The following is a 27946-nucleotide window of genomic DNA, read 5'->3' on the forward strand; positions in this document are numbered from 1 at the left end:
GTCCACAGTTTCAAATGTCTTTAACAGGTCTATGAATACAGATACACAATGCTGCTTCCTATCCATGACACAGTGAACATCATTCAGAACCTTCAATGTTTCTATGACAGTGTTGTGGCTAGACCTGAAATCCTGGAGGTAGGCCTTAAGCATGGTCCCCGAAAGCTTGCATTTTATGTATATAGCGACACCAGCACCCTTAGATTTACAATATGTAAATACTTATGCTATTAATATTATATTAGAATATGCCATGTGCAAACATATTTCATGAAAATAAAATTTGCAGTGTACCAACTTAAAATGATGAACACAAATTACATTAATTTAGGTGGCGAAAATAACTATCTGAAAGCCACTACCCTAATAAGACACACCTCCTGAAAATAACCAATGGATTACATTACAAAATACCCATCTTCTGGATCAACCCAGCATCGAAGTGACTATAACCCAATTGATGGTTAAATGAACCCATGTTTTGGTCATCTCTACAACCCAACATGGGTTCCATGACAGACTGACCAGGTGAATCCAGGTGAAAGCTATGATCCCTTATTGATGTCACATGTTAAATCAATTTCAATCAGTGTAGATGAAGGGAAGGAGACAGGTTAAAGAAGGATTTTTAAGCCTTGAGACATAGATGGAGGGGAGGTTGCAACTCAATATTAGGAAGGTGTTCCTAATGTTTGGTATACTCAGTGTAGGTTAATCTGATGAATTTATTTTATTTTACCAGGTAAGTTGACTGAGAACACATTCTCATTTACAGCAACGACCTGGGGAATAGTTACAGGGGAGAGGAGGGGGATGAATGAGCCAATTGTAAGCTGGGGATGATTAGGTGGCCATGATGATTTGAGGGCCAGATTGGGAATTTAGCCAGGACACCGGGGTTAACACCCCTACTCTTACGATAAGTGCCGTGGGATCTTTAATGACCTCAGAGAGTCAGGACACCCATTTAACGTCCCATCCGAAAGACGGCACCCTACAAAGAGCAGTGTCCCCAATCACTGCCCTGGGGTATTGGAATATTTTTTAGATCAGAAGAAAGAGTGCCTCCTACTGGCCCTCCAACACCACTTCCAGCAGCATCTGGTCTCCCATCCAGGGACCAACCCTGCTTAGCTTCAGAAGCAAGCCAGCAGTGGGATGCAGGGTGGTATGCTGCTGAATCTGAAGGTGCTGGAACTAAAGCATTCTCTACCTAATGTGCTGAGTTTTTCTTTTAGCCTTGTGTCAGGGGCCTGTCCACCCGTGTACCTTTGTCTACCTGAGCTCACCTCTGTGATTCTCCTCTCGCCAGGTGGCTCTCCAGGTGGATGGGGGTGCAGACAGCCCGGGAGGCTTCCAGTACTCCAAGTGGCTCGGCAGCCCCAACTCCCATAGCCACAGCAACGACGACTTCGAGGCCTGGACCACCTTCCGGACGCGCACCAGCTCCGACGCCTCCACCCTCTCTGGCCGTCGTTCTCCCTTCTTGGAACAGGAGGTCGACCTATCAGAGGCCGACATCCACATGGGCTACCCCGGAGGGGTGGGGCCTAAGATGACCTCCATGGCCACCCTGCCTAGCCTATCAGAGGTGGGCCTGGTCGACTCCATGGGTGGTCATCACCACGGTCACCACGGAACAGAGAACGTGATGGATAGCCTCCTTGACAACCTCAACCTGCTGTCCCCCAAGAATCAAACCCAGCTGGGGGTAGGCGGTGGTCCTGGGTCTGGGCCTGACTCCTCCCGGTCCTCTCCCTCCTCCAAGCTTCAGAACAGCCCTTATAGCTCCCCCTCCATGACCCCTCACCCCCAGCCCCAACAGCAGGACTATAGGAAGTGCCACTACGGCCAGGCCGGGCCAGGGATGAATAGCCCACATCTCTCTCCCATCCCCATGCAGACGCTGCAAGAGAGCAAGTCGCCAGGGTCCTTCGCACCCTTCCTGAGCCATTACAACTGCCCTGCTGGGCTACTCAAGGAGCTGTTGACCTCTGACGTAGCCGACCCTTGTTGTGGTGGGGAGGCCATGCCCTCCATGGAGACTGTAGTGTCCCAGTCTGGGAGAGGAAGAGGAGGGCGGATGCTTCCCAACTACAGCAGCCAGGTGCAGGTAGGGGGGCACGGGGGGGTGAAGATAATGAGTCCCCCACCTCAGCAACACCCACAGCACCCTCAGTCACATCCTCACCCGCGGCCCCTCCACAGCCAGGGCCCTCCCCCCTCTGGGCCCTCCATGAACAGCTGTGGCCTGATTCCCCTGACCAGCCTGAACCACGCCGGGGGCCCAGCCCGTCTTGCTAGCCTCAGGACACACATCCACCAGCTACAGCAGCAGCCACGTGGTGGTGGTCACCCAGCCTCAGGCCACCAAAACCACAGTCCCCACCACAGCGGAGCTCCTCCACCCAGCTACGGCAGCAGTGCTAATGGTTATGTGAGGCCAGGTCCAGGCCACGGCCACAGCTCTGGTCATCCCCAGGCTCACCATCACCACCAATATCACAACCATCATCAGGAGAGGCTGCCTAGTGATCTAGACGACATGTCCATAGAGAGGTTTGAGTGTGACATGGAGTCTGTTCTTCATGACACGCTGATGGACGGAGACTCGCTGGACTTCAACTTTGACCCCATGGTAACCTCTCAGGGGTTCAGTCAGGGGGTTGGGGTGAAGACCACCACACACAGCTGGGTGTCTGGCTAGGACACACACCTCTCAGACAGGTGAGTGTATAAGTAATTTGACAGTGTAAATATAATATAGTATTCTGTGGGTGAGTGTCTCAAACCATGTGTGGTAAATGTTTTGAAATCCTGAAACCCATGGATAATGCAGTTATTAATGGTTTTACATGCGTGGTTTTTCAGATTTTTCACCCTTCGACACTGCCCTTCGTTAAGAGAATGGAAAGGTCTAAGGAAACCATTGCCCCTCTCCACAGCACTATCATCAGCCCATCCCAATTCTCTCACTATCCATTGCAGATCTGTAAGGTGGAAGAAATAATGCATTTTGCGAAGATCGAAGGGTAAGGGCCAAGGGGAAGGGCTTAGAGAGTGAATCGGGGCTGGCTGAGACTGTGCTTGTTTGGAGGGAACGTCTCGTCTGAAGTTGGCTTTGTAAATACAGCAGCGCCAGACTCGGCACAATGTCATTCACTTCAACAGAACCTGGAAGAAGCTGGAGCCTAATTTACAAAAAGCTATGTTTTGTTGTGAAATATATTTTGTTTTTATTGTGTTATTATCGTTTTTGGGCTCTCACATTATGTTTTTGCAAGTGTATTTCTTTTTTATGTTCAGTGTCAAAATCACACAAGATCAGGGCTAGTTTTAGCTCTTCAAAACAACTGGAATGGAGTCTGTTCTACTCTACATTCAAGTGGGATCAGTCCCGCCCTTCAGGGTGCTTTTCAACAAGGTTGTCAAAAAGCATTTGGCATATTATGTATGATTAAAATATTAGGGATGTAAAATATGCTACAATACTTCAAACATATGTAATGTATACTGTGTGTATATTTGTGAAAAGGAATATTCTTACATTTTTATTATTCTTACACCTTTCTCTGTGTGCATTTAAAATTCATTTTTCATTGCCTCTCATTACCTTTCAAATGACCAATATGCTATGTTGAACCATCTACCCAGGAACCAGGCCAGCATAGGGATAGCCAAAGTCACAGTGATAGGACAAATCAGACTAGTTCAGTGATAATAGATATATGTATTTTAGTGACAGGACAAATCAGAGAAGTGCAGCAAGTGGTTACTTATCTAACATCTCAGGCTATTCTTTCCTCAGCTGTTCATCACTCTTCCCTTCTCTTGCCCTTCACGTCTCTTTCGAGTTACGATTCCTAATTCCATCTACTTTTCTCTAATCATCATCTATCTGATTGTGACGATCACACTCTGCCTGGCCTTCATTCAGCTCGCATCCCTGACTCCCTTTTCTCACTCCCACCGTTTCCCTCCCACTCTCCTACCCTTTTCTAACTCACCTCTCTTTGTGCCTTATTACTCTCAATTCCTCTCTTCATCTCTCGCTCTCGCCCCCTCTTCCTCTCTTTCTCTGTCTGTGGGTGTGAGGGCACTGTATGCATTAGGAGGGCAGTGATAATTTGAGAGGCTGATAATGGACTCTAGTTTATCTCACATAACAGTGCTCAACAGCAGAACACAGGATTTGAGCTTTTTTCCTCCCTAGCAACCCTCCCTCTCTTCCTCCTTTTTTTTGTCACACCAAAACGTGTAACCTAAATAACCTGATGTTTTAGAGTCAGTGTGCTGATTCACTGCACCTTTTATAGTCTCAGATTTATGTAAGTAAGTTTTGGAAAGTCAAGGCTTTATTTGTTACTAGACTTTGCATTGTAGTTTATAATAATTCCCTGAGTGACCTGTGAGAATCTGTGTAGTGCTGGAGTAACCTGGTAGAGTCTGCACCTATAGGTTGCCATTTGGGACCTAAATCAGCTGTCTCAAACTCCAGGCACAGGATCTACTGTATATCAGCCCCACAAGATGCTTTCTTGTGTTCCCCAGATTAATATCTAATTTTAGTTTGAGGTCTAAATGGATTCCCCTTTTTACCAGCCTCTCTCCCACTTGGCTGTTTACTAAACATGTTTAATTAATGCAATTTAAGATGAGTTAACGCACACTCACACACTCATACCTCAACTTATTTTACCTCTCACCGTTCTGTCACAGTACATGGGGATTGGGTATGTAAAATATGATCCAGAACTTTTTTCTTGATATACAGTATGGATGGACATGTTATTGATGTTACAATGGACCATTCACAAACCTTACCAGCTATATGTGTACTGAGTGATATAATATATTTCTTCTTTCACTTTTTGTTGATTCCATTTTTTTTCTCTCAAAACAATACCCCTTACCTACTTTCAGCATGTGACCTCACTGTAAATAATAAGAAATTAATATGTAGATTATTTGAAATTAATGAAACATTTAAGATAGGGTATGCAGTACCTACAGAGACCCTATTGTGAGAGACTGTCTGCATCCCAAATTGTACTGTTTTCCCTATATAGTGCACATGGGGTTCTGTTCCAAAGTAGTACACTACATAGGGAATATGGTGCCATTTGGGACCGACACTATGTTAGTTCCAGTTTTCAGATCATCATTCTTGAGAAAATTATATCGTATAAAATCTTATTTTTATTATTATTATTATCTTAACTTTTTGTTACTATTTTATTTGATTTAGATACTCAACAAAAAATGAAGTATTCAGCTAATAGATTATGCAATGATTTAAGTGCTCTTTTTGTTTTTGGAAACTGACATTGTTACTTAGCTGCTTTTGAATAAAAAAACGAATAACTGAAAGTAGACATTTTGAAATTGACTTCGTAAACAACATACACAAAAGAACGTGAATAAAAGTCGGACCAATTTACGTTTACAATGTTGCACTTCTAAAGTTTTGTAGTTGCTCAAGTGTTTTGTATAATTAGTTTTGACTGTAAAGATTTGACAGAAAACTGCTTATCCTCAAACATAAACAAGTGTTTGGGCCTGTTACATTTCTTAATTTATGTACGGAAAGTCAAATGTATTTTGATATTTGTCTGAGATTTGCCATAAAAGTACAATGAGATTTGTTTATGAATTACCAATGATCTACAGTGGGGTCCGGAATTATTGGATCTCTTAATAAAGATAAGTATCTTTGAATAAAGTATGCTCAATAAAGTATGCTCCAATTTTGTTTTTATGGATGAGGTATTTTCTGCATATGCATTGTTCTTTCGAAGGCCAAACACAATGCTTGTGTGGGTGGCCAAAGAGCTCTATTTTCGTGCCATATGACCATAGCACCGGTTCCAATCCAAGTACCAATGCCGTTTAGCAAACTCCAGGCAGTGCTATGGTCAGATGAAATGAGAATAGAGCTCACCAATGGTGGGTTTGGCCTTCGAAAGAACAGTGCAAATGCAGAAAATACCTTTACTCTACTGTAAAATATAGTGATGGATCTTTGACGTTATCAGACTATTTTCCTTCCACTGGTCCAGCGGCCCTTGTTAAGGTCAACGGCATCAGAAATTTACCAAGTACCAGGACAAAAACCTTGTTGCCTCTCCTAGGAAGCTGAAATTTATTTGCAAGTGGATCATCTAGCAAGACAATAACACCAAGCACACATCAACATCCACAAAGAAATGGTTAATTGGACACAAAATGTATATTTTTGCAATGGCCATCTCAGTCTCTGGACTTGAGAACCCAATTGAAAACCTGTAGTTTGAATTGAAGAGGGCAGTTCATAAGCGCAGACAAAGGATATCAAGGATCTGGAAAGATTTTGTATGGCGGAATGTGTTCACCAATCTCATTATATATCTATTTTTTTTAAAGGCTCAGTGTCATTAGACTTGCAAGGGGAGGGTGCTGGAGTATTGAAAGCATGGGATCCAATCATTTTGACCCCTTTCTTTTACATAACATTTTTTATTATACACTATAGCTCAGTATTTGTACTATTTATTTTATACAGTCTTTTTTGTGCATCTTTATCAAGGGATCCAATAATTCCGGACCCCAGAATATATATTGTAAAATAGCTCTTGTTTGTTTGAAGTATAGAGACTTGACCTTCTGAGTTCTGATTGGAAACTATATCTATAATTGTTAACTGCTTATATGATTATACAGTGCATTCGGAAAGTATTCAGACCACTTGACTTTTTCCACATTTTGTTACGTTACAGCCTTATTCTAAAATTGATTAAATTACTTTTTTTCTTCATCAATCTACACCCCATAATGACAAAGCGAAAACGGGTTTTTAGAAATTGTTGCAAATGTATTACAAATAAAAAACAGAAATACCTTATTTACATCTGTATTCAGACCCTTTGCTATGAAACTCGAAATTGAGCTCAGGTGCATCCTGTTTCCATTGGCCATCTTTGAGATGTTTCTACAACTTAATTGGTGTCCACCTGTGGTAAATTCAATTGATTGGACATGATTTGGAAAGGCACACACCTGTCTATATAAGGTCCCACAGTTGACAGTGCATGTCACAGCAAAAACCAAGCCATGATGTCGAAGAAATTGTCCGTAGGGCTCCAAGACAGCATTGTGTCGAGGCACAGATCTGGGGAAGGGTACCAAAACATTTCTGCAGCATTGAAGGACCCCAAGAATAGAGTGGCCTCCATCATTCTTAAATGGAAGAAGTTTGGAACCACCAACTTTTCCTAGAGCTGGCCGCCCGCCCAAACTGAGCAATCAGGGGAGGAGGGCCTTGGTCAGGGAGGTGACCAAGAACCCGATGGTCACTCTGACAGAGCTCCAGAGTTCCTCTGTGGAGATGGGAGAGCCTTCCAGAAGGACAACCATCTCTGCAGCACTCCACCAATCAGGCCTTCATGGTAGCATGGCCAGACGGAAGCCACTTCTCAGTAAAAGGCACATGACAGCCCACTTGGAGTTTGTTAAAAGGCACCTAAAGGACTCTCAGACCATGAAAAACAAAATTATCTGGTCTGAAGAAACCTGGATTGAACTCTTTGGCCTGAATGCCAAGTGTCATGTCTGGAGGAAACCTAGCACCATCCCTAAGGTGAAGCATGGTGGTGGCAGCATCATGCTGTGGGGATGTTTTTCATCGGCAGGGACTGGGAGACTAGTCAGGATCGAGGGAAAGATGAACGGAGCAAAGCTTGTAGCGTCATACCCAAGAAGACTCTGTAATTGCTGCCAAATGTGCTTCAACCAAATTCCGAGTAAAGGGAATACTTATGTAAATATGATTTCCATATAAAAAAACTGTTTTTGCTTTGTAGTTATGGGGTATTGTGTATAGATTGATGAGGGGGGAAAGAACTATTTAATCCATTTTAGAATAAGGATGTAACGTAACAAAATGTAGAAAAAGTTTAGAGGTCTGAATACTTTCCGAAAGCACTGTATTTTGACACAGGCAAATCTTAAAGTCAATGGTTATTGTGCAATGTTGATGCTGATCTTAAAATCAATGTTGATGAGTTAGTGTTGACTGTAGTTGTTTCTGGTGAGTGTTCATTACATTTAAATTGTTATTGGTTAATGTTTATCCTGACATGTATGTAAATGTTGCCTGCTATTCTTTTGCCTTGGTGTTAAAAAAACATCCAACCACCCTCCCCTTTAATAAGTAGTCATATCTTAAAGGGGAGAAGTGACAACTCAGACCAGCCAGCTACACCATGGTGCTTTCTTGGAACCTCGAGGAGCAAGTGCCTGACACTATTCTATCTGCGCCATATTTACAAATAAAATGCAACAAGTAAGATTTTGTGAAAAAAATCTTTTTGCAGATGTTGGTTGAAGCCGTATGTATATATAAATGATCTCACTGAAAATATTTGTGGCTGTCTATTCATTGTATAATTAATTGGTGGACACTCTCTCTTTGTAACCCCTATAGCAAGCTGCTTTTTCCTACTCACTGTACTTTTCACCTTTTCACCAGACACCCAACCCCTTCACATCCTTAATCTAGAGTACACTACATTCTTCTCTAGTTATTGGCACAATGTTATACACACATCATGTAGTTATAATGGTGCTAGATTCATTTAGATTCTACAGGCTCTTGTTGGAAATCCATGCAGAATGTGTTCTCAGATCTAAACCTCAGCGGACCTGGGTTCAAATACGATTTGAAATGTTTCGATCTTTCAAATACTTTGAGCGTTTGCTTTAGCCTGCCTGGAATGCAGACTAAAGATGGTTTTACACTTTTGGGACACTATAATTCTATTGATTCCATTTTGTCAGGCAAGCTCAATCAAACACAGCTAAAGTATTTTAAATGATTTCCAATAGTATTTGAAACCAGGTCTGCACTGCATTGACCTTGGGTTTGGGTTAATCATCAGATCAGGATGTGGAGAGAAGATATTTAATTCCTCAGCCAGACTCAAACCCAAAGCCAAAGTAACACCCCAAATAGGACTATATGAAACGTTGATCAGCACATATCAATCTCTGACCGTCTTCAACCTTTATAAAACTATTTAATATATCTTTAATATTACAGGAAGCACCTGTGTGGGGTCCTCCTAGTGCCATTCACTCAGTAGGAAGAGCCTGCAAGTATAATGCTCTATCATTTGTTGTAAACATATGAGCCTTTATAATGTCTTATAAGGCTTATAATATGTCATATACACTACCGTTCAAAAGTTTGGGGTCACTTAGAAATGTATTTGTTTTTGAAAGAAAAGCACGTTTTTTTTCCAGTAAAATAACATCAAATTGACCCGAAATACAGTGTAGACATTGCTAATGTTGTAAATGACTATTGTAGCTGGAAATGGCAGATTTTTTGATGGAATATCTACATAGGCGAACAGAGGCCCATTATCAGCAACCATCAGGTTAATTGATCATTAGAAAACACTTTTCCAATTATGTTAGCACAGCTGAAAACTGTTGTCCTGATTAAAGAAGCAATAAAACGGGCCTTCTTTAGACTAGTTGAGTATCTGGAGCATCAGCATTTGTTGGTTCGATTACAGGCTCAAATTGCCAGAAACAAATAACTTTCTTCTGAAACTCGTCAGTCTATTCTTGTTCTGAGAAATGAAGGCTATTCCATTTGAGAAATTGCCAAGAAACTGAAGATCTCGTACAATGCTGTGTACTCCATCACAGAACAGCGCAAACTGGCTCTAACCAGAATAGAAAGAGGAGTGGGAGGCCCCGGTGCACAACTGAGTAAGAGGACAAGTACATTAGAGTGTCTAGTTTGAGAAACAGAAGCCTCACAAGTCCTCAACTGGCAGCTTCATTAAATAGTACCTGTAAAACACCAATCTCAACGGTGAAGAGGCGACTCCGGGATGCTGGCCTTCTGTTTCTCAAATAAAATTGTATTTGTCACATAGGCTGAATACAACAGGTGTAGTAGACCTTAATGTGAAATGCTTACTTAAAAGCCCTTAAGCAAAAATGCAGCTCAAGAAAGAGTTACTAAAATATTTACTAAATACACTAAAGAAAAAAAATCCAATCAATCAAAAAGTGACAATTCATTTACATAACAATAACAAGGCTTTATATACAGGGGGTACCGGTACCGAGTGAATGTGCGGGGGTATAGGATAGTCCAGGGGGGGGTAAATAGTCCAGGTGGCCATTTGATTATTTTAGTTGTTCAGGAGTCTTATTGCTTGGGGGTAGAAGTTGTTAAGGAGACTTTTGGTCCTAGACTTGGCACTCGGCCTTCCTCTCACACCGCCTAGTATATAGGTCCTGGATGTCAGGAAGCTTGGCCCCAGGGATGTACTGGGCCATAAGAGACAGTAGCAGCAACATTATGTACAAGATGAGGTACAAACAATGCGAAAAAACAAACAAAATAGCACAGTTGATTATGAGCCTGTAAAACGGCAGACTTCCTCTCCGGCACTATATGTGGAGGGCTCTCAGGCCCCTGCCCCCCCCCAGTCTCAGACAGACAAATTGACAGGGGCGTCAGAAGAGAATTGGCTCTAGAGGAATGTGACCTGCTCGTGCAGGATAGACACGCATCACTACTAAGCACACATGCCGCCCATATGTTCTCCCCAGCGGGAGAGAAGAGGACAGGGCCAGAGCGCTATCTCCAGAGCGCACGCGAGGACACAGCACAGGGAAGATGGGTTCACTAGCCGGGGCAGTGTATCTGCCTTTCTTCAAGTTCATTTTGAGGGATTGGGTTAGGGCTGTTACGGGGAAAGTGTTTCAGTTTACACATTCCAGACCTGCATTGTGTGTTGAATTTATGGAATTATCACAATAAGGAACCAACGGTAATGTTGTTCTAATAGAATGCTGTATTTGAATTGATCAGTTCTTGTCAGGGGTGTTTCTAGGATTTGAAGACATTGGTAGCTTAGCCCAAAGGTGGGTTCACAAAATAATAAGGGATTTCAACAGCTAAATGCATGAATTTGGTGTACTTTGAGGTAACTTGCACCTTCCCACCTGCCACAGCAGACACTTCCAGTACTCAATTACAGTAACTACTGTGGGTCTCTCTACTCTGGAACACGTAAAACAACAGCCAGGGGCACCACATAACCTGATGGGGGGGGGGGGGGGGGGGGGGGGGGGGTCTTGGGCTCCTTCCCCAGAATTTCTTGGGCATCTAAAGAGAATTTCCTGCATTTTCACACAATCCAACATGCCGTCTCTATTTAGAACACAATGTAAGCAAAAATGCCTGTGAGGGTCATCAAGTTAGGTAAGAGATCAATATTAAATATGTTTAAGTGATTAACAAGACTGAACTAGAACAAAGGTAATTCAATAACAAATGTGTTGCAGCTTTAACCAATAGTCTAACAACTTGAACAACTTGAAAAAATACACAGTCTTTTGATTATCTTTATTAAGCCAGCCCAAGCCGCCTGCACACCCGACCCCCCACCATTCTAGTCAATAACTCAACTCTCTCCCAACACAATTTCCTTCCCAGTTCCCACCTGTCATACAGCTCAAATAGTGTGCAAAGCTGTCATCAAAGCAAAGGGTGGCTACTTTGAAGAATCTCAAATATAAAATATATTTTGATATGTTTGACACTTTTTTGGTGACTACATGATTCTATATGTGTTATTTCATAGTTTGATGTCTTCACTATTATTCTACAATGTAGAAAACAGTCTAAATAAAAACAGGAGACAGGAGACAAAGGGCTGTGAGACATGAAAGTGGGATGAATACGGGGCAACAGAAGATGAACAGCAGAGGGGCTAATGATCTTGGAGATGGAGAAAGGGCCCGATAAAGTGGGGGGAAAGTTTGCAGGACTCCACCCGGAAGGGCAGCCATACCGTCTGCACGAGACGATACCGGGGAACCGGGGTCCGGTGGCGGTCCACTTGTCATCGATGCCTGGAGGTGGTCTTGAGAAGAGCCGACTCTTCCAGGTACGGCGACAGCGGCGGACAAACATCTGGGCCGAGGGTATGCCGACCTCTTGCTCTGGGAAGAGCGGGGGCTGATACCCCAGGGAACACTCGAAAGGTGAGAGCCCAGTGGCAGGGGGGTGGGTGGGGGTGTTACGGACGTATTCAATGGGAGTGGTATTGTGAGTGACCCGGCCTATAGAGCGCCCGCCCAGGACTCTAACGTCCAAGGGAATGGAAAGGGGCTGAGTGGGGATGCCCAGCTCGGATGCCAGGGTAGCGTCCAAAAAAACCTCTCATCTGCCCCAGAGACGATGAGTACACTGGGGTAGGCTGGGAGATTACGGGGGTGACCCGCTGCCCAGTGGGGAGGTTCGTAAACGGGTCAGAGTCAGGTATGTACAGAATGTCAGGCAGGCTCGGGGTCAGGGCAGGCAGAATGGTCAGAACAGGGGAAACTAGGGAACAGAACTTGAGCAAGCAGGGAGATGGGAACACGCTGGTAAGACAAGACAAGACAAGACAAACTGGCAACAGACAAACAGAGAACACAGGTATAAATACACTGGGAATAATGAGGAAGATGGGTGACAACTGGAGGGGGGTGGAGACAAGCACAAAGACAGGTGAAACAGATCAGGGTGTGACACATTGGCCTAAGAGTACTGTAGAGCTATTTTTACTTGCACACAATATAGCTGGGTCATCCTGTTCTTAGGGGTCCACCACCCTGCAGTGCCCCAACCCAACACACCCCACTCAGCTTTAGGATCTTAGTGAAACATTCATTAATAGTTTCAGGTGTGTTAGGTCAAGGCCAGAGTGACAACCCACAGTACGTCAGACCCCCGGGGCCAGGTCAGAGCAACCCAGCAGCGAGGGATTGCCTAAAAGGTTATCTCCCCTGACTTGGGAAGGTTTTCAATACAGACACCTTTAGTCGTACTGTATTCCCTACAAGGCATCCAGACCTTATGAAAGTTGCCCAGTATACCATTAATCTTGTAATAAATCAAATCTAGTGATACATAACTTGACATTGTGGAAGGATAACCAACCTTCCAATTAAGGGCAATGCATTTCTTAGCCACTATAAATGATTGGTTACACAGTTTCTTCAGATAACTGTCTCTAGTATCAACATTTCAAGCAAACAAACAAAAACAGGGAGAAGGGATAATCTGTAGACATGCTGAGATAAAAGTACATACTCTTTCAGCCAGCCTTCAGCCAGCCTTCACAAGACCATAACATCTGCAAATATGTCCCCTTTTGTGTTTTACACCTCCTGCAGAGGAATTACATTTCTGAGTGCATGTACACTGTTATTCAGTTTCACTGGCATATAGTACATTCTATGGATGGTCTTAAACTGCAGTAATTTATGTCTGAGATTATATGAACATGACTGGTCATTCAAACATACCTATATCCATTCATCATCATCAATAGCTTCTACCAGATCTTCCTCACATTTTTGTTTTGCATGTTTTGTGTCATTGGGAAAAGCCTTGATCCAGTTGGGAAATCAACTTTGGAGGTATGTCAGACTGCCTTAAAATAGCATCTGGCTTGTCCCGTGTTTGCTACACAGAGAGATTAAAGTGTTGTATCTGTAAAGATTCACCTCAACTCCATCACAGACTAGCCTTCCCTGGCTGCTTGACCCTGCTGAGACCCCTGTCACCATGTGATGCTCCTAAGAGGAGGCATGATAAAGAATTACCTTGGTGTACATTTATACATGATATTAACCAAGAGTAGAATCAATGGTTCAATAATTGAAATGACCATTATTCCCAGATCCCAGACTCTAACTTTAAGCTTAAGCTGCTGTCCTGTAGCTACTGTAGGTCTACCCATCAATTCAAGATGGAACCTTGTATCATTCACTGATATTGTTAATATACTGTCAAATTCACCTGAGCTCCGTAGACCGGTCTTCCCTGGCGGTCTGACCCCACTGGGACCCCTGTCACCATCTGATCCTGCTAAGAAATGATGAGCATAGTGTTGTGTACTGACTGCACTAGAGGGTTGCATTCCCTGCTGCATTTTCATTCAGCGGGCAGGAGCGGGTGGTGAGACAGACGACCTGAAAATATTGATGAAAATATTTTTGTTGTTCCACAGATTATTTGGAAACGGTCCTCTTTCTGCTCTGTATGCGTTAGTCTACCTATTGTATTAAAAGCACATATTCCTTTTCACATTATTCACAGACTCAGAATTCGCTGCTTCAAATTCAGCAGCCTACCTCGTCTAGTTGGGCGTGAGAGTTCAAGTGCACCTAGTATGTGGGGTCTCATTGAAACAGAGTACGCTGCCTACATGGGCGGATAAACACATGGCAGTTAACTTAAATATGAAATTAACTTAAATATGATTAGACTGTAGTTTACTAGTGTCTGTAAATAAATATTGATAATAGAAAGAAGAGGAGGGCGCACAACCAACGTGAGTCGAAGTGCAATTTAAAAATATAATCATAATTGAAAAGGCACAACTATGTACATAGGTTAGGCTACTATGGTATGCAAGTGTTGCCCCTTTTCATTTTCAATAAGTATTGATTACCCTTTTATTTGTCTCTGCCTACAAATCGTCCTCCTAAAAGTTAGGCTACATCCTATAGGCCTATGCAAAACGTTGCAAGTGTCACTGTCATAATTATTGCTGCTCAGTAGCCATACTTGCTAAATAACATACACCTAAAATAACACTGCGGTTTAGTTTGGGACCAGTTCTTGAAGTAGTGGGTGGGAGTCTGACAGAAAGCGGAGTGTGGTATGAAAAGCTGCAGGTGTGGGCAGGAGAGGTATGAAGAAATCAGTCCCTCGCAGACCTCTACTGTGCAACATAACAGTGAAGCCTGTAACATTAGAGCTGTTTATTACCGTGTCAGTGTAAAAATGTGGGATTTAGCTAGGAAAACTGTCATATCAGTAACGTTACATGCCATACTGACTAATAAAAACTTCTGAATATCGGTCTTTAATCTTTTGTCCAATGGTTTCATCTTTTGATTCAGGTCTAGTGTGGTTGAGGCAAATAGAATAGCTAACGTTAGCCAAATTTTGTCCAGTACCCAAACATCCTCTCTCTCTCTCTATCACATACACTGTGCAGTAATTAGAATCCATAGAGCAGCTTTAGGTGATACAGTCTACTGTGTGCTCAACCCTGCTCTCTTTAGTTATGGATCCATAACAAATTACTATGGGAATAAATATCACAGATTTACAGAAATATTGGAACAAAGTTGTCTAAAGAAGGCAAACAATTTAGAATCATCCAATCCTGTAGGCTACTCCCGACCGTCACATTGTACAGTGCCATATTTTCCATTCCCTCATAACGGAAACCCTAAGGGTTTCATGTAAAAAAAAATCGGAATAGAAACATCATAATATTAATCAAATTAATGAAGTTAAATTTCTTAAAAATCAATCCCATATACTATGTTATTACAAAAAATGTTTTAAATTCTCTGGTAATGCCAATATGGAAAACTATCAAATGCTTCTCAAAGATGCCCTCCGGTTGGTCAAACTAGCACTAACTTGCATTAACAGAAAAAATGTAATTAGATAACGTGCTACAGAATGCTGCAGCAAGGTGTGCTGCAGTATGACGCAACTTTTAAAGAAACAAACACTGTAGCACTTTGTTACATCTGCTGATGTAAAAAGGACTTTAAAAATACATTTTGCTGATTGATCGTTGGAGGTTCCGGACTGTGGCCCGTCGTTGGAGGTTTCGGTCTGTGAACTGTCGCCGGACGCTCTGGACTGGGTACTGTCGCCAGACGCTCTGGACTGGGTACTGTCGCCGGACGCTCTGGACTGGGTACTGTTGCTGGACACTCTGGACTGGGTACTGTCGCTGGACGCTCTGGACTGGGTACTGTCGCTGGACGCTCTGGACTGGTTACTGTCGCCGGACGCTCTGGACTGCCGAGGCGCACTGTAGGCCTGGTGCGTGGTGCCGGCACTGGTGGTATCGGGATGGGGACACACACCTCAGGGCGAGTGCGAGGAGCAGGAAAAGGGCGTACTGGACTGCCGAGGTGCACTATAGGCCTGGTGCATGGTGCCAGCACTGGTGGTACCGGGCTGGCAACACACACCTCAGGGTGAGTGCGAGGAGCAGGAACAGGGCATACTGGAACCTGGAGGCGCACTGGAAGCCTGTGGCCGGAACTGGTGGTACCGGGCTGGAGGCACGCACCTCAGGGAGAGTGCGAGGAGCAGGAACAGGGCGTACTGGAACCTGGAGGCGCACTGGAAGCCTGGTGCCTGGTGTTGGCACTGGTGACACGCACCTCAGGGCGAGTGTGGGGAGGAGGTACAGGATACACTGGACCGTGGAGACGCATTGGAGATCCAGAACATAGAGCTGGCTCAATACGTCCTGGCTGGATGCCCATTCTAGCCCGGAAAATGCGAGGAACTGGAATAGAGTGCACAGGGCTAGAATAGCGCACTGGAGACACCATGCGCATTTCTGCATAACACGGTGCCTGACCAGTTACACGCTCCCCATGGTAAGCACGAGGAGTTGGATCAGGTCTCCTACCTGACTCAGCCAATCTCCTCATGTGCCCCCCAAAATATTTTTATTGGGGCTGCCTCTCGGGCTTCCGTGCTAGCCATGTACCCTCATATCGTCGCAGATCCTCTTAATATCGTCACAGTTCCTCTATTCTCCGGTATTTCTCTTGGTTTTGGGGGTGAACAGTGAAATATACCTGCTGGAGTGTGTGCTACAGGTGGGTGCTGCCATGGTGACCAGTGAGCTGAGATAAGGTGGGGCTTTACCTAGCAGAGACTTGTAGATGACCTGGAGCCAGTGGGTTTGGCGACGAAAGTGAAGCCAGGGCCAGCCAACGAGAGTGTACAGGTCGCAGTGGTGGGTAGTATATGGGCTTTGGTGACAAAACAGATGGCACTGTGATAGACTGCATCCAATGTGTTGAGTAGAGTGTTGGAGGCTATTTTGTGAATGACATCGTCAAAGTCGAGGATCGGTAGGATGGTCAGTTTTAAGAGGGTATGTTTGGCAGCATGAGTGAAGGATGCTTTGTTGTGAAATAGGAAGCCGATTCTAGATTTAATTTTGGATTGGAGATGCTTAATGTGAGTCTGGAAGGAGAGTTTACAGTCTAACCAGACACCTAGGTATTTGTAGTTGTCCACATATTCTATGTCAGAACCATCCAGAGTAGTGATGCTGGACAGGTGGACAGGAGCGGGCAGCAATCGGTTGAATAGCATGCATTTAGTTTTACTTGCATTTAAGAGCAGTTGGAGGCCACGGAAGGAGAGTTGCATGGCATTGAAGCTCGTCTGGAGGTTTTTAACACAGTGTCCAATGAAGGGCCAGAGGTCCGGACAACAGGCTCTCCGATTTGACACACTGAACTCTATCAGAGAAGTAGTTGGTGAACCAGGCGAGGCAATCATTTGAGAAACCAAGGCTGTTGAGTCTGCCGATAAGAATGTGGTGATTGACAGAGTCGAAAGCCTTGGCCAGGTCGATGAATACGGCTGCACAGTAATGTCTCTTATCAATGGCGGTTATGATATCGTTTAGGACCTTGAGTGTGCCTGAGGTGCACCCATGAACAGCTCTGAAACCAGATTGCATAGCGGAGAAGGTACGGTGGGATTCGAAATGGTTGGTAATCTGTTTGTTAACTTGGCTTTCGAAAACCTTAGAAAGGCAGGGTAGGATAGATATAGGTCTGTAGCAGTTTGGGTCTAGAGTGTCTCCCCCTTTGAAGAGGGGGATGACCTCGACAGCTTTCCAATCTTTGGGAATCTCAGACGATAAGAAAAAGAGTTTGAACAGTCTGGCAGATAATTTTAGAAAGAGAGGGTCAAGATTAGCTAGCCCGGCTGATTTGTAGGGGTCCAGATTTTGCAGCTCTTTCAGAACACCAGCTACAGTATGTTTGTTTATTCCATGTGTAACTCTGTGTTGTTGTATGTGTCAAACTGCTTTGCTTTATCTTGGCCAGGTCACAGTTGTAAATAAGAACTTGTTCTTAGCTAGCCTACCTGGTTAAATAAAGGTGAAATAAAAATAAATAAATAAAAATAGCCCTTACACAGCCTGGAGGTGTGTTGGGTCATTGTCCTGTTGAAAAACAAATGATAGTCCCACTAAGTGCAAACCAGATGGGATGGCATATCGCTGAACAGTTGATGTTGAGATGTGTCTGTTACTTGACCTCTGTGAAGCATTTATTTGGGCTGCAATTTCTGGGTGGTAACTCTAATGAACTTATGCTATGCAGCAGAGGTAACTCTAGGTCTTCCATTCCTGTGGCGGTCCTCATGAGAGCTAGTTTCATCATAGTGCTTGATCGTTTTTTTGACAGAACTTGAAGAAACTTTCAAAGTTCTTCAAATGTTCATTATTGACTGACCTTCATGTCTTAAAGTAATGATGGACTGTTGTTTCTCTTTGCTTATTTGAGCGGTTTTTGCCATAATATGGACTTGGTATTTTACCAAATAGTGCTGTCTTCTGTATACCCCCCTACCTTATCACAACACAAATGTTTGGCTCAAACGCATTTAGAAGGAAAGAAATTACACACTTTAACTTTTATGAAGGCACACCTGTTAATTGAAATGCATTCCAGGTGACTACCTCATGAAGCTGGTTGAGAGAATGCCAAGAGTGTGCAAAGCTGTCTTCAAGGAAAAGGGTGGCTATTTGAAGAATCTCAAATATCAAATATATTTGGATTTGTTTAACACTTTTTTGGTTACTATATGATTCCATTTCATAGTTTTGATGTCTTCACAATTATTTTACAATGTAGAAAGTAGTACAAATAAAGAAAAACCCTGAGTAGGTGTTCTAAAACTTTTGACCAGTGGTGTAAATTAAGTTTGATTTGATTGATGATATTACAGCTATAGAATATTTAATAAACCGTAATTTACACGAGGACAAGTACAGATTTTCCATAAACTTTTAATCGATAACTTTGGATTTTATCACTTGACATAACAATCATATAGTGGGAAGGAACCCATAAATCAAGACTGTGTGAATGCATGTACCCCTCCAAATAAATAAATACTGTGCCTTTGAAGATTTGTCTCTGGTCATGAAACTACAATACAGTCTGGATATCTAAACAAAGTCAATTCTGAATGTCAATACATTTTTTTTATTAATTCTCATCAATGACAAGATTCTAGAACTGAAATATCACTCATAGAAGTCTGGTATCCGGGGTATTCTGGTTAATGATTATATCATTGATTAAGTGGCTTTTTCCTTGTAGAATGTTGACAGCTGTATAGAACACATTGTACTGCTAAGATGCTCAACCTTGACTTAATAGCTACACTCACTGACACAGGATCAACTTTATCCCTCATTATAGCTGCACTTACCCACATGGCCAGATTTATAGTGGTCTTCTCCCCCTGTAATGCTCATATGCTTATCCTTGAACATTTCCGTAAGGTCTGAAATAGACAACAAAGTCGACATAATATACAAACAATGATCTAGGCAAAGTAATACAAAAGTATTGTTTTATCTACTGCTCCGATAACTAGCTAGCTAAAGTCTCGTCAGAGTCTAGCTAAAACCGAGAAAGAGGACAGAAGACGTTCAACAGCTTATTCAATTCATTTCAATATAACACATGGATTCATCACGGATTGGGGCACAGGTCTGCTCGCGCTGGTGAATGTAGTTGACAGTGTTAGCTAGAGATAATGTGCAGGAGCATCCTACAGGAATTTGTAGTCTTGCTGAGGTGTTCTCTGTTGCTAATTAGTATTTCAATTTTTTTTGTGTAAATTGAGGCAATTATATTGATAAAACTCACATTGTCCGAGAGGGAATTACACAGTTAACAAAACGTATTGTCAAGGTAAGCCTACACCAAACACATACTTAATTTCAAGTGTTTTTAAAATTCATGATAAGAAAAATGAATCGTGGAAAAGCTATTGGAATCATTTCCATGTTTTACATACAATACAGTTTTTTGTCAAATAAAATCTAATTGTATTTGTCACATACACATGGTTAGCAGATGTTAATGCGAGTGAGGCCAAATACTTGTGCTCCTAGTTCCGACCGTGCAGTAATATCTAACAAGTAATCTAACAATTTCACAACAACTATCTTATACACACAAGTGTAAAATAATGAATAAGAAAATGTACATATAAATATATGGATGAGCGATGGCCGTGCGGCATAGGTAAGATGCAGTAGATGCAATAGAGTACAGTATATACATATGAGATGAGGAATGTAGGGTATGTAAACATTATATAAAGTGCCATTGTTTAAAGTGACTAGTGATACATTTATTACATCCAATTTTTAATTATTAAAGTGGCTAGAGATTGAGTCAGTATGTTGGCAGCAGCCACTCAATGTTAGTGATGGCTGTTTAACAGTCTGATGGCCTTGAGATAGAAGCTGTTTTTCAGTCCCTTGTTCCCAGCTTTAATGCATCTGTGCTGACCTCGCCTTCTGGATGATAACGGGGTGAACAGGCAGTGGAGTGGGTGGTTGTTGACCTTGATGATCTTTCTGGCCTTCCTGTGACATTGGGTGGTGTAGGTGTCCTCTGGAGGGCAGGTAGTTTGCCCCCGGTGGTGCGTTGTGCAGACTTCACTACCCTCTGGAGAGCCTTACGGTTTTGGGTGGAGCAGTTGCCGTACCAGGCGGTGATACTGCCCGACAACATGCTCTTGATTGTGCATCTGTAAAAGTTTGTGAGTGTTTTAGGTGACAAGCCAAATTTCTTCAGCCTCCTGAGGTTGAAGCGGGACTGTTGCGCCTTCTTCACCAAGCTGTCTGTGTGGGTGGACCATTTCAGTCTGTCCGTCATGTGTACGCTGAGGAACTTAAATCTTTCCACCTTCTCCACTACTGTCCTGTCAATGTGGATAGGGTGGTGCTCCCTCTGCTGTTTCCTGAAGTCCACGGTCATCTCCTTTGTTATGTTGACGTTGTGTGAGGTTATTTTCCGGACACCACACTCCGAGGGCCCTCACCTCCTCCCTGTAGGCCGTCTCGTCGTTGTTGGTAATCAATCCTACCGCTGTAGTGTGGTCTGCAAACTTGATGATTGAGTTGGAGGCGTGCGTGGCCCCGCAGTCATGGGTGAACAGGGAGTGCATGAGAGAGCTGTGAAGGCACCCTTGTGGGGCCCCAGTGTTGAGGATCAGCGGGGTGGAGAAGTTGTTTCCTACCCTCACCATCTGTGGGTGGCCCGTCAGAAAATCCAGGACCCATTTGCACAAGGCGGGGTCGAGACCCAGGGTCTCGAGCTTAATGACGAGTTTGGAGGGTACTATGGTGTTAAATGCTGAGCTGTAATCGATGAACAGCATTCTTTCATAGGTATTCCTCTTGTCCAGATGGGTTAGGGCAGTGTGCAGTGTGATTGCGATTGCAACGTCTGTGGACCTATTGGGGCGGTAAGCAAATTGGAGTGGGTCTAGGGTGTCAAACCACTTAATGATGACGGAAGTGAGTGCTACAGGGCAATAGTCATTTAGCTCAGTTACCTTAGCTTTCTTGGGAACAGGAACAATGGTGGCCCTCTTAAAGCATTTGGGAACAGCAGACTGGAAAAGGGATTGATTGAATATGTCCGCAAACACACCAGCCAGCTGGTCTGCGAATGCTCTGAGGACGCAGCTAGGGATGCCGTCTAGGCCGGCAGCGTTGTGAGGGTTAACGCGTTTAAATGTTTTACTCACGTTGGCTGCGGTGAAGGAGAGCCCGCAGGTTTTGGTGGCGGTCGCCTTGCCATGATTAAAAGCAGTGGTTCACGCTTTCAGTTTTATGCAAATGCTGCCATCAATGCACGGTTTCTAGTTGGGGAAGGTTTTAATAGTCACCGTGGGTACAACATCACCAATGCACTTGCTAATAAACTCGCTCACCGAATCAGCGTATACATCAGTATTATTGTCTGAGGCTATTCGGAACATATCCCAGTCCACGTGATCGAAGCAATCTTGAAGCGTGGAATCCAGTTGGTCGGACCAGCGTTGAACAGACCTGAGCTTGGCCGTTTCCTGTTTTAGTTTCTGTCTATAGGCTGGGAGCAACAAAATGGAATTGTGGTCAGATTTGCCGAAAGGAGGGCGAGGGAGGGCTTTGTATGCGTCGCGGAAGTTAGAGCAGCAATGATTCAGATTGCTGCCAGCCCGCGTCACGCATTCGATATGCTGATAAAATTTAGCGAGTACAATAAATGCAGCTTCAGGATATATGGTTCCCAGTTTACATAGAGTCCAAGAAGTTCTTTCAGGGCTGTCGAGGTGTCTGCTTGGTGGGGGATATACACGGCTGTGATTATAATTGAAGAGAATTCTCTTGGTAGATAATGCGGTCGGCATTCATTGTAAGGAATTCTAGGTCAGGTGAACAGAAGGACTTGTGTCACGACTTCCGCCGAAGTCGGTCCCTCTCCTTGTTCGGGCGGCGTTCGGCGGTCGACGTCACCAGCCATCGCCGATCCACTTTTCATTTTCCATTTGTTTTGTCTTTGTCTTACACACCTGGTTTCAATTCCCCAATTACTTGTTCATTATTTAACCCTCTGTTCCCCCATGTCTGTTTGTGAGTAATTGGTTGTATGTAGTAAGGTCCGTTTATGCAGGCTCTCTTTTTTGTATTGCATTTGTATATGTTGAGTAAAGTATGTTTATTTACTCATATCTGCTGTCCTGCTCCTGACTACACCAGCTACACACAGACCTCATTACAACTTGAGTTCCTATATGTTGTTATGATCACACCATGACTTGTTAATCATAAGGCATACACCCCCGCCCTTCTTCATACCAGAGAGATGTTTGTTTTGTAGGCTCGATGCATGAAGAAAAGGTGTCTGTACCAACTCTGATAACATATCCCGATTGAGCCATGTTTCCGTGAAACAGAGAATGTTACCATCTCTGATGTCTCTCTGGAAGGCAACCCTTGCTTGAATTTCATCTACCTTGTTGTCAAGAGACTGGACATTGGCAAGTAGTACACTAGGGAGCGGTGGGCGATGTGCCCGTCTATGGAGCCTGACCAGAAGACAGCTCTGTCTGCCCCTTCTTCGGCACCATTGTTTTGGGTCGCCTGCTGGGATCCGATCCATTGTCCTGGGTGGTTGTCCAAACAGAGGATCCGCTTCGGGAAATTCGTATTCCTGGTCGTAATGTAAATACTGCATAGTTTCCTAAGAACGCGAAGCGAGGCGACCATCTCTGTCGGCGCCATCATACATACAAGTAAGTACAGTTGTATTGGTATTATGACGCATCCACTGTGGCGGCCTATTATATCAATATTTGCGCATTAACGGCATTTGCTCCATGTCGAACAAACAAATGATCTCTCAGCATTTATAAAATTACATTGAAACTTCCTGTTTCCATCACAGTTGTTCGTGATTACATTTGTTTATACGATATGACTTTACTCTGCATAAAAACTCGATGGAAAAAGTAGTTTGCGAGACTCATAAATGTGAAGATTTGGATGGGGGCCATGTACATTTTCAAGGCAGTGTATAAGGCCAGTGTAGTAACTTGACAAGGAATGCCCACACGCATTTTAATATTACTTTCCTTTACTTTCAACCTAAGAAATAAAGAGTGTACAGTGATGTACAAATGGTACAAATACAGCCAAACGATACAGGCAACTCAACATGTGAGAGAGTTGCATTGTACAGATTCGACTCGGGGTGATGATATCATCCAAGGGGAAAAGTCACGGTCAATGTCAATAATAACCATGCACACATGAATAGCAATCATACTATACTGCAGGTAAGTACAATACATATTCAATGTAATTATTTATATAGTGTCCACACTATAACAGCCAGCATGTCATAAACTTCACTGTGGAAAAGGTGATATGTTGATATGCTTCAGTTTTCTGCCTTATGACTGATTTGACATTTACAGCTGAAGTCGGAAGTTTACATACACTTAGGTTGGAGTCATTAAAACTCGTTTTTCAACCACTCCAGAAAATGTAATGTTAACAAACTATAGTTTTGGCAAGTCGGTTAGGACATCTACTTTGTGCATGACACAAGTCATTTTTCCAACAATTGTTTACAGACAGATTATTTCACTTATAATTCACTGTATCACAATTCCAGTGGGTCAGAAGTGTACATATACTAAGTTGACTGTGCCTTTAAACAGCTTGGACAATTCCAGAAAATGATGTCATGGCTTTAGAAGCTTCTGATAGGCTAGTTGACATCATTTGAGTCAATTGGAGGTGTACCTGTGGATGTATTTCAAGGCCTACCTTCAAACTCAGTGCCTCTTTGCTTGACATCATGGGAAAATCAAAAGAAATCAGCCAAGACCACAGAAATAAATTGTAGACCTCCACAAGTCTGGTTCATCATTGGGAGCAATTTCCAAACACCTGAAGGTACCACGTTCATCTGTATAAACAATAGTACGCAAGTATAAACACCATGGGACCACACAGGCATCATACCGCCCAGGAAGGAGACGCATTCTGTCTCCTGGAGATGAACGTACTTTGGTGCAAAAAGTGCAAATCAATCCCAGAACAACAGCAAAGGACCGTATGAAGATGCTGGAGGAAACAGGTACAAAATTATCTATATCCACTGTAAAACTAATCCTATATCGACATCACCTGAAAGGCTGCTCAGCAAGGAAGAAGCCACTGCTCCAAAACCACCATCAGAAAGCCAGACTATGGTTTGCAACTGCACATGGGGACAAAGATCGTACTTTTTGGAGAACTGTCCTCTGGTCTGATGAAACAAAAATAGAACTGTTATGTTTGGAGGAAAAAGGGGAGGCTTGCAAGCCAAAGAATACCATCCCAACAGTAAAGCACGGGGGTGGCAGCATCATGTTGTGGGGGTGTTTTGCTGCAGGAGGGACCGTGCACTTCACAAAATAGATGGCATCATGAGGCAGGAAAATCAGTCAGGAAGTTAAAGCTTGGTCGCAAATGGGTCTTCCAAGTGGACAATGACCCCAAGCATACTTCCAAAGTTGTGGCAAAATGGCTTAAGGACAACAAAGTCAAGGTATTGGAGTGGCAATCACAAAGCCCTGACCTCAATCCTATAGAACATTTGTGGGCAGAACTGAAAAAGCATGTGCGAGCAAGGGTGCCTACAAATCTGACTCAGTTACATCAACTCAGTCAGGAATGGGACAAAATTCACCCAACTTATTGTGGGAAGCTTGTGGAAGGCTACCCAAAACGTTTGACCCAGGTTAAACAATTTAAAGGCAATGCTACCAAATCCTAATTAAGTATATGTAAACGTCTGACCCACTGGGAATGTGACGAAAGAAATTAAAGCTGAAATAAATCATTCTCTCTCCTATTATTTTGACATTTCACGTACTTAAAATAAAGTGGTGATCCTAACTGACCTAAGATAGGGATTTTCTACCTGGTTTAAATGTCAGGAATTGTGAAAAACTGTGTTTGAATGTATTTGCCTGAGGTCTATTTAAACTTCCGACTTCAAATCAAATCAAATCGTATTTGTCACATACACATGGTTAGCAGATGTTAATGCGAGTGTAGCGAAATGCTTGTGCTTCTAGTTCCGACAATGCAGTAATAACCAACAAGTAATCTAACTAACAATTCCAAAACTACTGTCTTATACACAGTGTAAGGGGATAAAGAATATGTACATAAGGATATATGAATGAGTGATGGTACAGAGCAGCATAGGCAGGATACAGTAGATGGTATCGAGTACAGTATATACATGAGGTGAGTATGTAAACAAAGTGGCATAGTTAAGGTGGCTAGTGATACATGTATTACATAAGGATGCAGTCGATGATATAGAGTACAGTATATACGTATGCATATGAGATGAATAATGTAGGGTAAGTAACATTTGTAACTGACAGTTAGACTTACAGGTTATGTCGTTGTCTTTCGTTTGAATTGTTTACGTGTCCGCTGTGCGGGGGAAATGATAATACAAGCGGAACTACGTAGCTAATACTGTTGTAACGGGGATCCTTATCGTAGCAACACACTTTTGGAGGGAAGGCAATCCTGTTAGCCAAGTTTTCATGTCATCGGGTGTAGTTCATAAAGGTTGAAGAGTGTATGTTAGGATGAAGTGTGAATTCACGGCAGGAATAATAAGTGTGAAGTTTGATTTCCTCCCTTCTGTAATAAGCAGCCAATGAGGTATTTTTTCCTTTATTCATGTGTTTAATCTGAACCCATTATAACGCCGGTTAAACTGTTATGTATGTAAGCACTTCAGAGTTATACCAAGCTAATAAGTCACTCGTAAGATAAGGTTGTAAGAGTGTGCTTAACTGTATTTTTCATTTACTTTATAGTTCTCACGGAAGGTGATAATTCTGACTAAAACTACAGAATAAAGCCGCCAGTTAAAATCAAGGAACGGTTGTGCTCGTGGTTACTGAAGGGAGCTACAACATTATATAAGGTAGCATTGTTTAAAGTGGCTAGTGATATATTTACATCATCATTCAACTGTATCTCCAGCGATCGTAAGGTAAAATAGATGTAAAATAGTTGTAATTTACATTTACAATCCCTTTACCCAAATGGCTTACTAATTTACCTAGCTCGTATTAGTAGCATGGAGAATTGTGTTATTTCTATGAGAAAAATGAAGTACAGCCATCAGAAAGTATTCACACCCACTTGACTTTTTCCACATTTTGTTGTGTTACAGTCTGAATTTAAAATGGGTTCAATGTAGATTTGTTTGGCAGTGGCCTACACACAATACCCCATAATGTCAAAGTGGAATTATGTATTTTGATTAATTTAAAATTGAAAGCTGTAATGTCTTGCGTCAATATGTATTCAACCCCTTTGTCATGGCAAGCCTAAATAAGAGTAAATAAAGAGTAAAAATGTGCTTAACAAGTTGCATGGACTCACTCTGTGTGCAATAATAGTGTTTAACGTGATTTTTGAATGACTACCTCATCTCTGTACCCCACACATACAAATGATCTGTAAGCAGTGATTTTCAAACACAGATTCAACCACAAAGACCAGGGAGGATTTCAGAATTCGGGAAATATCTTGCCCATAAAAACGTAGCTTTATTTCAAACTATTTTAATGACTTATAATTACTTATTTCAAGCGCAGCATTGAAAGGACAGTATAGGGTGCTTTTAGTTATATACAAGCTGTGCTATGTAAAGAGAAACGCTGTATCTCACACTATTCATTTGGCTAAACTGAACAAAGATAACATAAGGTTTCTATCACACAAAAGAGAAACCTTTCCTTCTAAATTTGGAAAAGCACAAAGATCTTGAAGGTAGGATGCCCTTTACCATCCAATTACAAACATAATTTAATAAGCTCTCTGTGCAATTTACTTTAAAACACTAATGGACTCAAGAGGTGAGCAAATAACAAGAAACATTGATCTATCCATCTCCAACAATGAAAGAAAAAGAAATGATCAAACAATAGATAATTACTGTGTTTTAAAAGAGTAAAAATGAGAAAGCCTTGGTATTAATGCTACACTCTACTCTCCATTACTTACCATTCTATCACCTCCTTCCCTCCACTCTCTCTCTCATCTCCCCATCAGCCCCTTCCCTCCCCTTCCTTCACTCTCTATTTCTCTCTCTCCCTCTTTCTCTCTACCTCCCTCTCTCACTTCCCCACTCTCTTTCTCTCCCTCCCTCTCTAATCGTCAGATTACCAGATGCTGCCCGTTTCACACTCAATTAATTCCGGTGAGATTGGTCAGTCAAGTGTACTGAGAGCCATTTAGCAGCGGGGAGGCGGATGACAATAAAACACCTTAATTGGTTGTTGTTCAAAGAGACGGGTGTGCCGCAGAGTGGATCCAGACCTCTGATTGGTTGATGGGGGAGAGGTGGCCACCTGCGGCAGGGGAGAGTGTGGAGTGGGAGTAGAGGTTGGTCACCCATGCAAGCATGGATGCGCACACAAGCATGGATG

General features: G+C 42.9%; 1 protein-coding gene and 1 long non-coding RNA gene across 3 annotated transcripts in view; one reads left to right on the plus strand and one right to left on the minus strand.

Moving 5' to 3' along the window:
• LOC110534227 (forkhead box protein O1-A) overlaps window positions 1-5718 on the plus strand; it is a 90741-nt gene extending 85023 nt beyond the window's left edge. Inside the window, exons 3-4 of the mRNA XM_021618954.2 lie at window positions 1313-2727; window positions 2872-5718. Coding sequence (XP_021474629.1) covers window positions 1313-2707 — 1395 coding nt within the window. The 3' untranslated portion in view covers window positions 2708-2727; window positions 2872-5718. The remainder of the gene's footprint in view (window positions 1-1312; window positions 2728-2871) is intronic.
• The window catches only part of LOC110534228, a 46131-nt gene extending 20155 nt beyond the window's left edge, over window positions 1-25976 (minus strand). The window contains exons 1-2 of one of the 2 annotated variants that reach the window (XR_002475099.2): window positions 25887-25931; window positions 19352-19426 (exon numbers count right to left, since the gene is read on the minus strand). This is a non-coding gene — a long non-coding RNA (uncharacterized LOC110534228). Of the gene's footprint in view, window positions 1-19351; window positions 19427-25886 lie in introns of both variants that reach the window. The other variant, XR_002475100.2, reaches the window with a different exon arrangement.
• Window positions 25977-27946: the final 1970 nt, after the last annotated feature.

This window comes from Oncorhynchus mykiss, chromosome 10 (assembly GCF_013265735.2).
Source record: "Oncorhynchus mykiss isolate Arlee chromosome 10, USDA_OmykA_1.1, whole genome shotgun sequence".
In the NCBI taxonomy this organism is placed as follows: domain Eukaryota; kingdom Metazoa; phylum Chordata; class Actinopteri; order Salmoniformes; family Salmonidae; genus Oncorhynchus; species Oncorhynchus mykiss.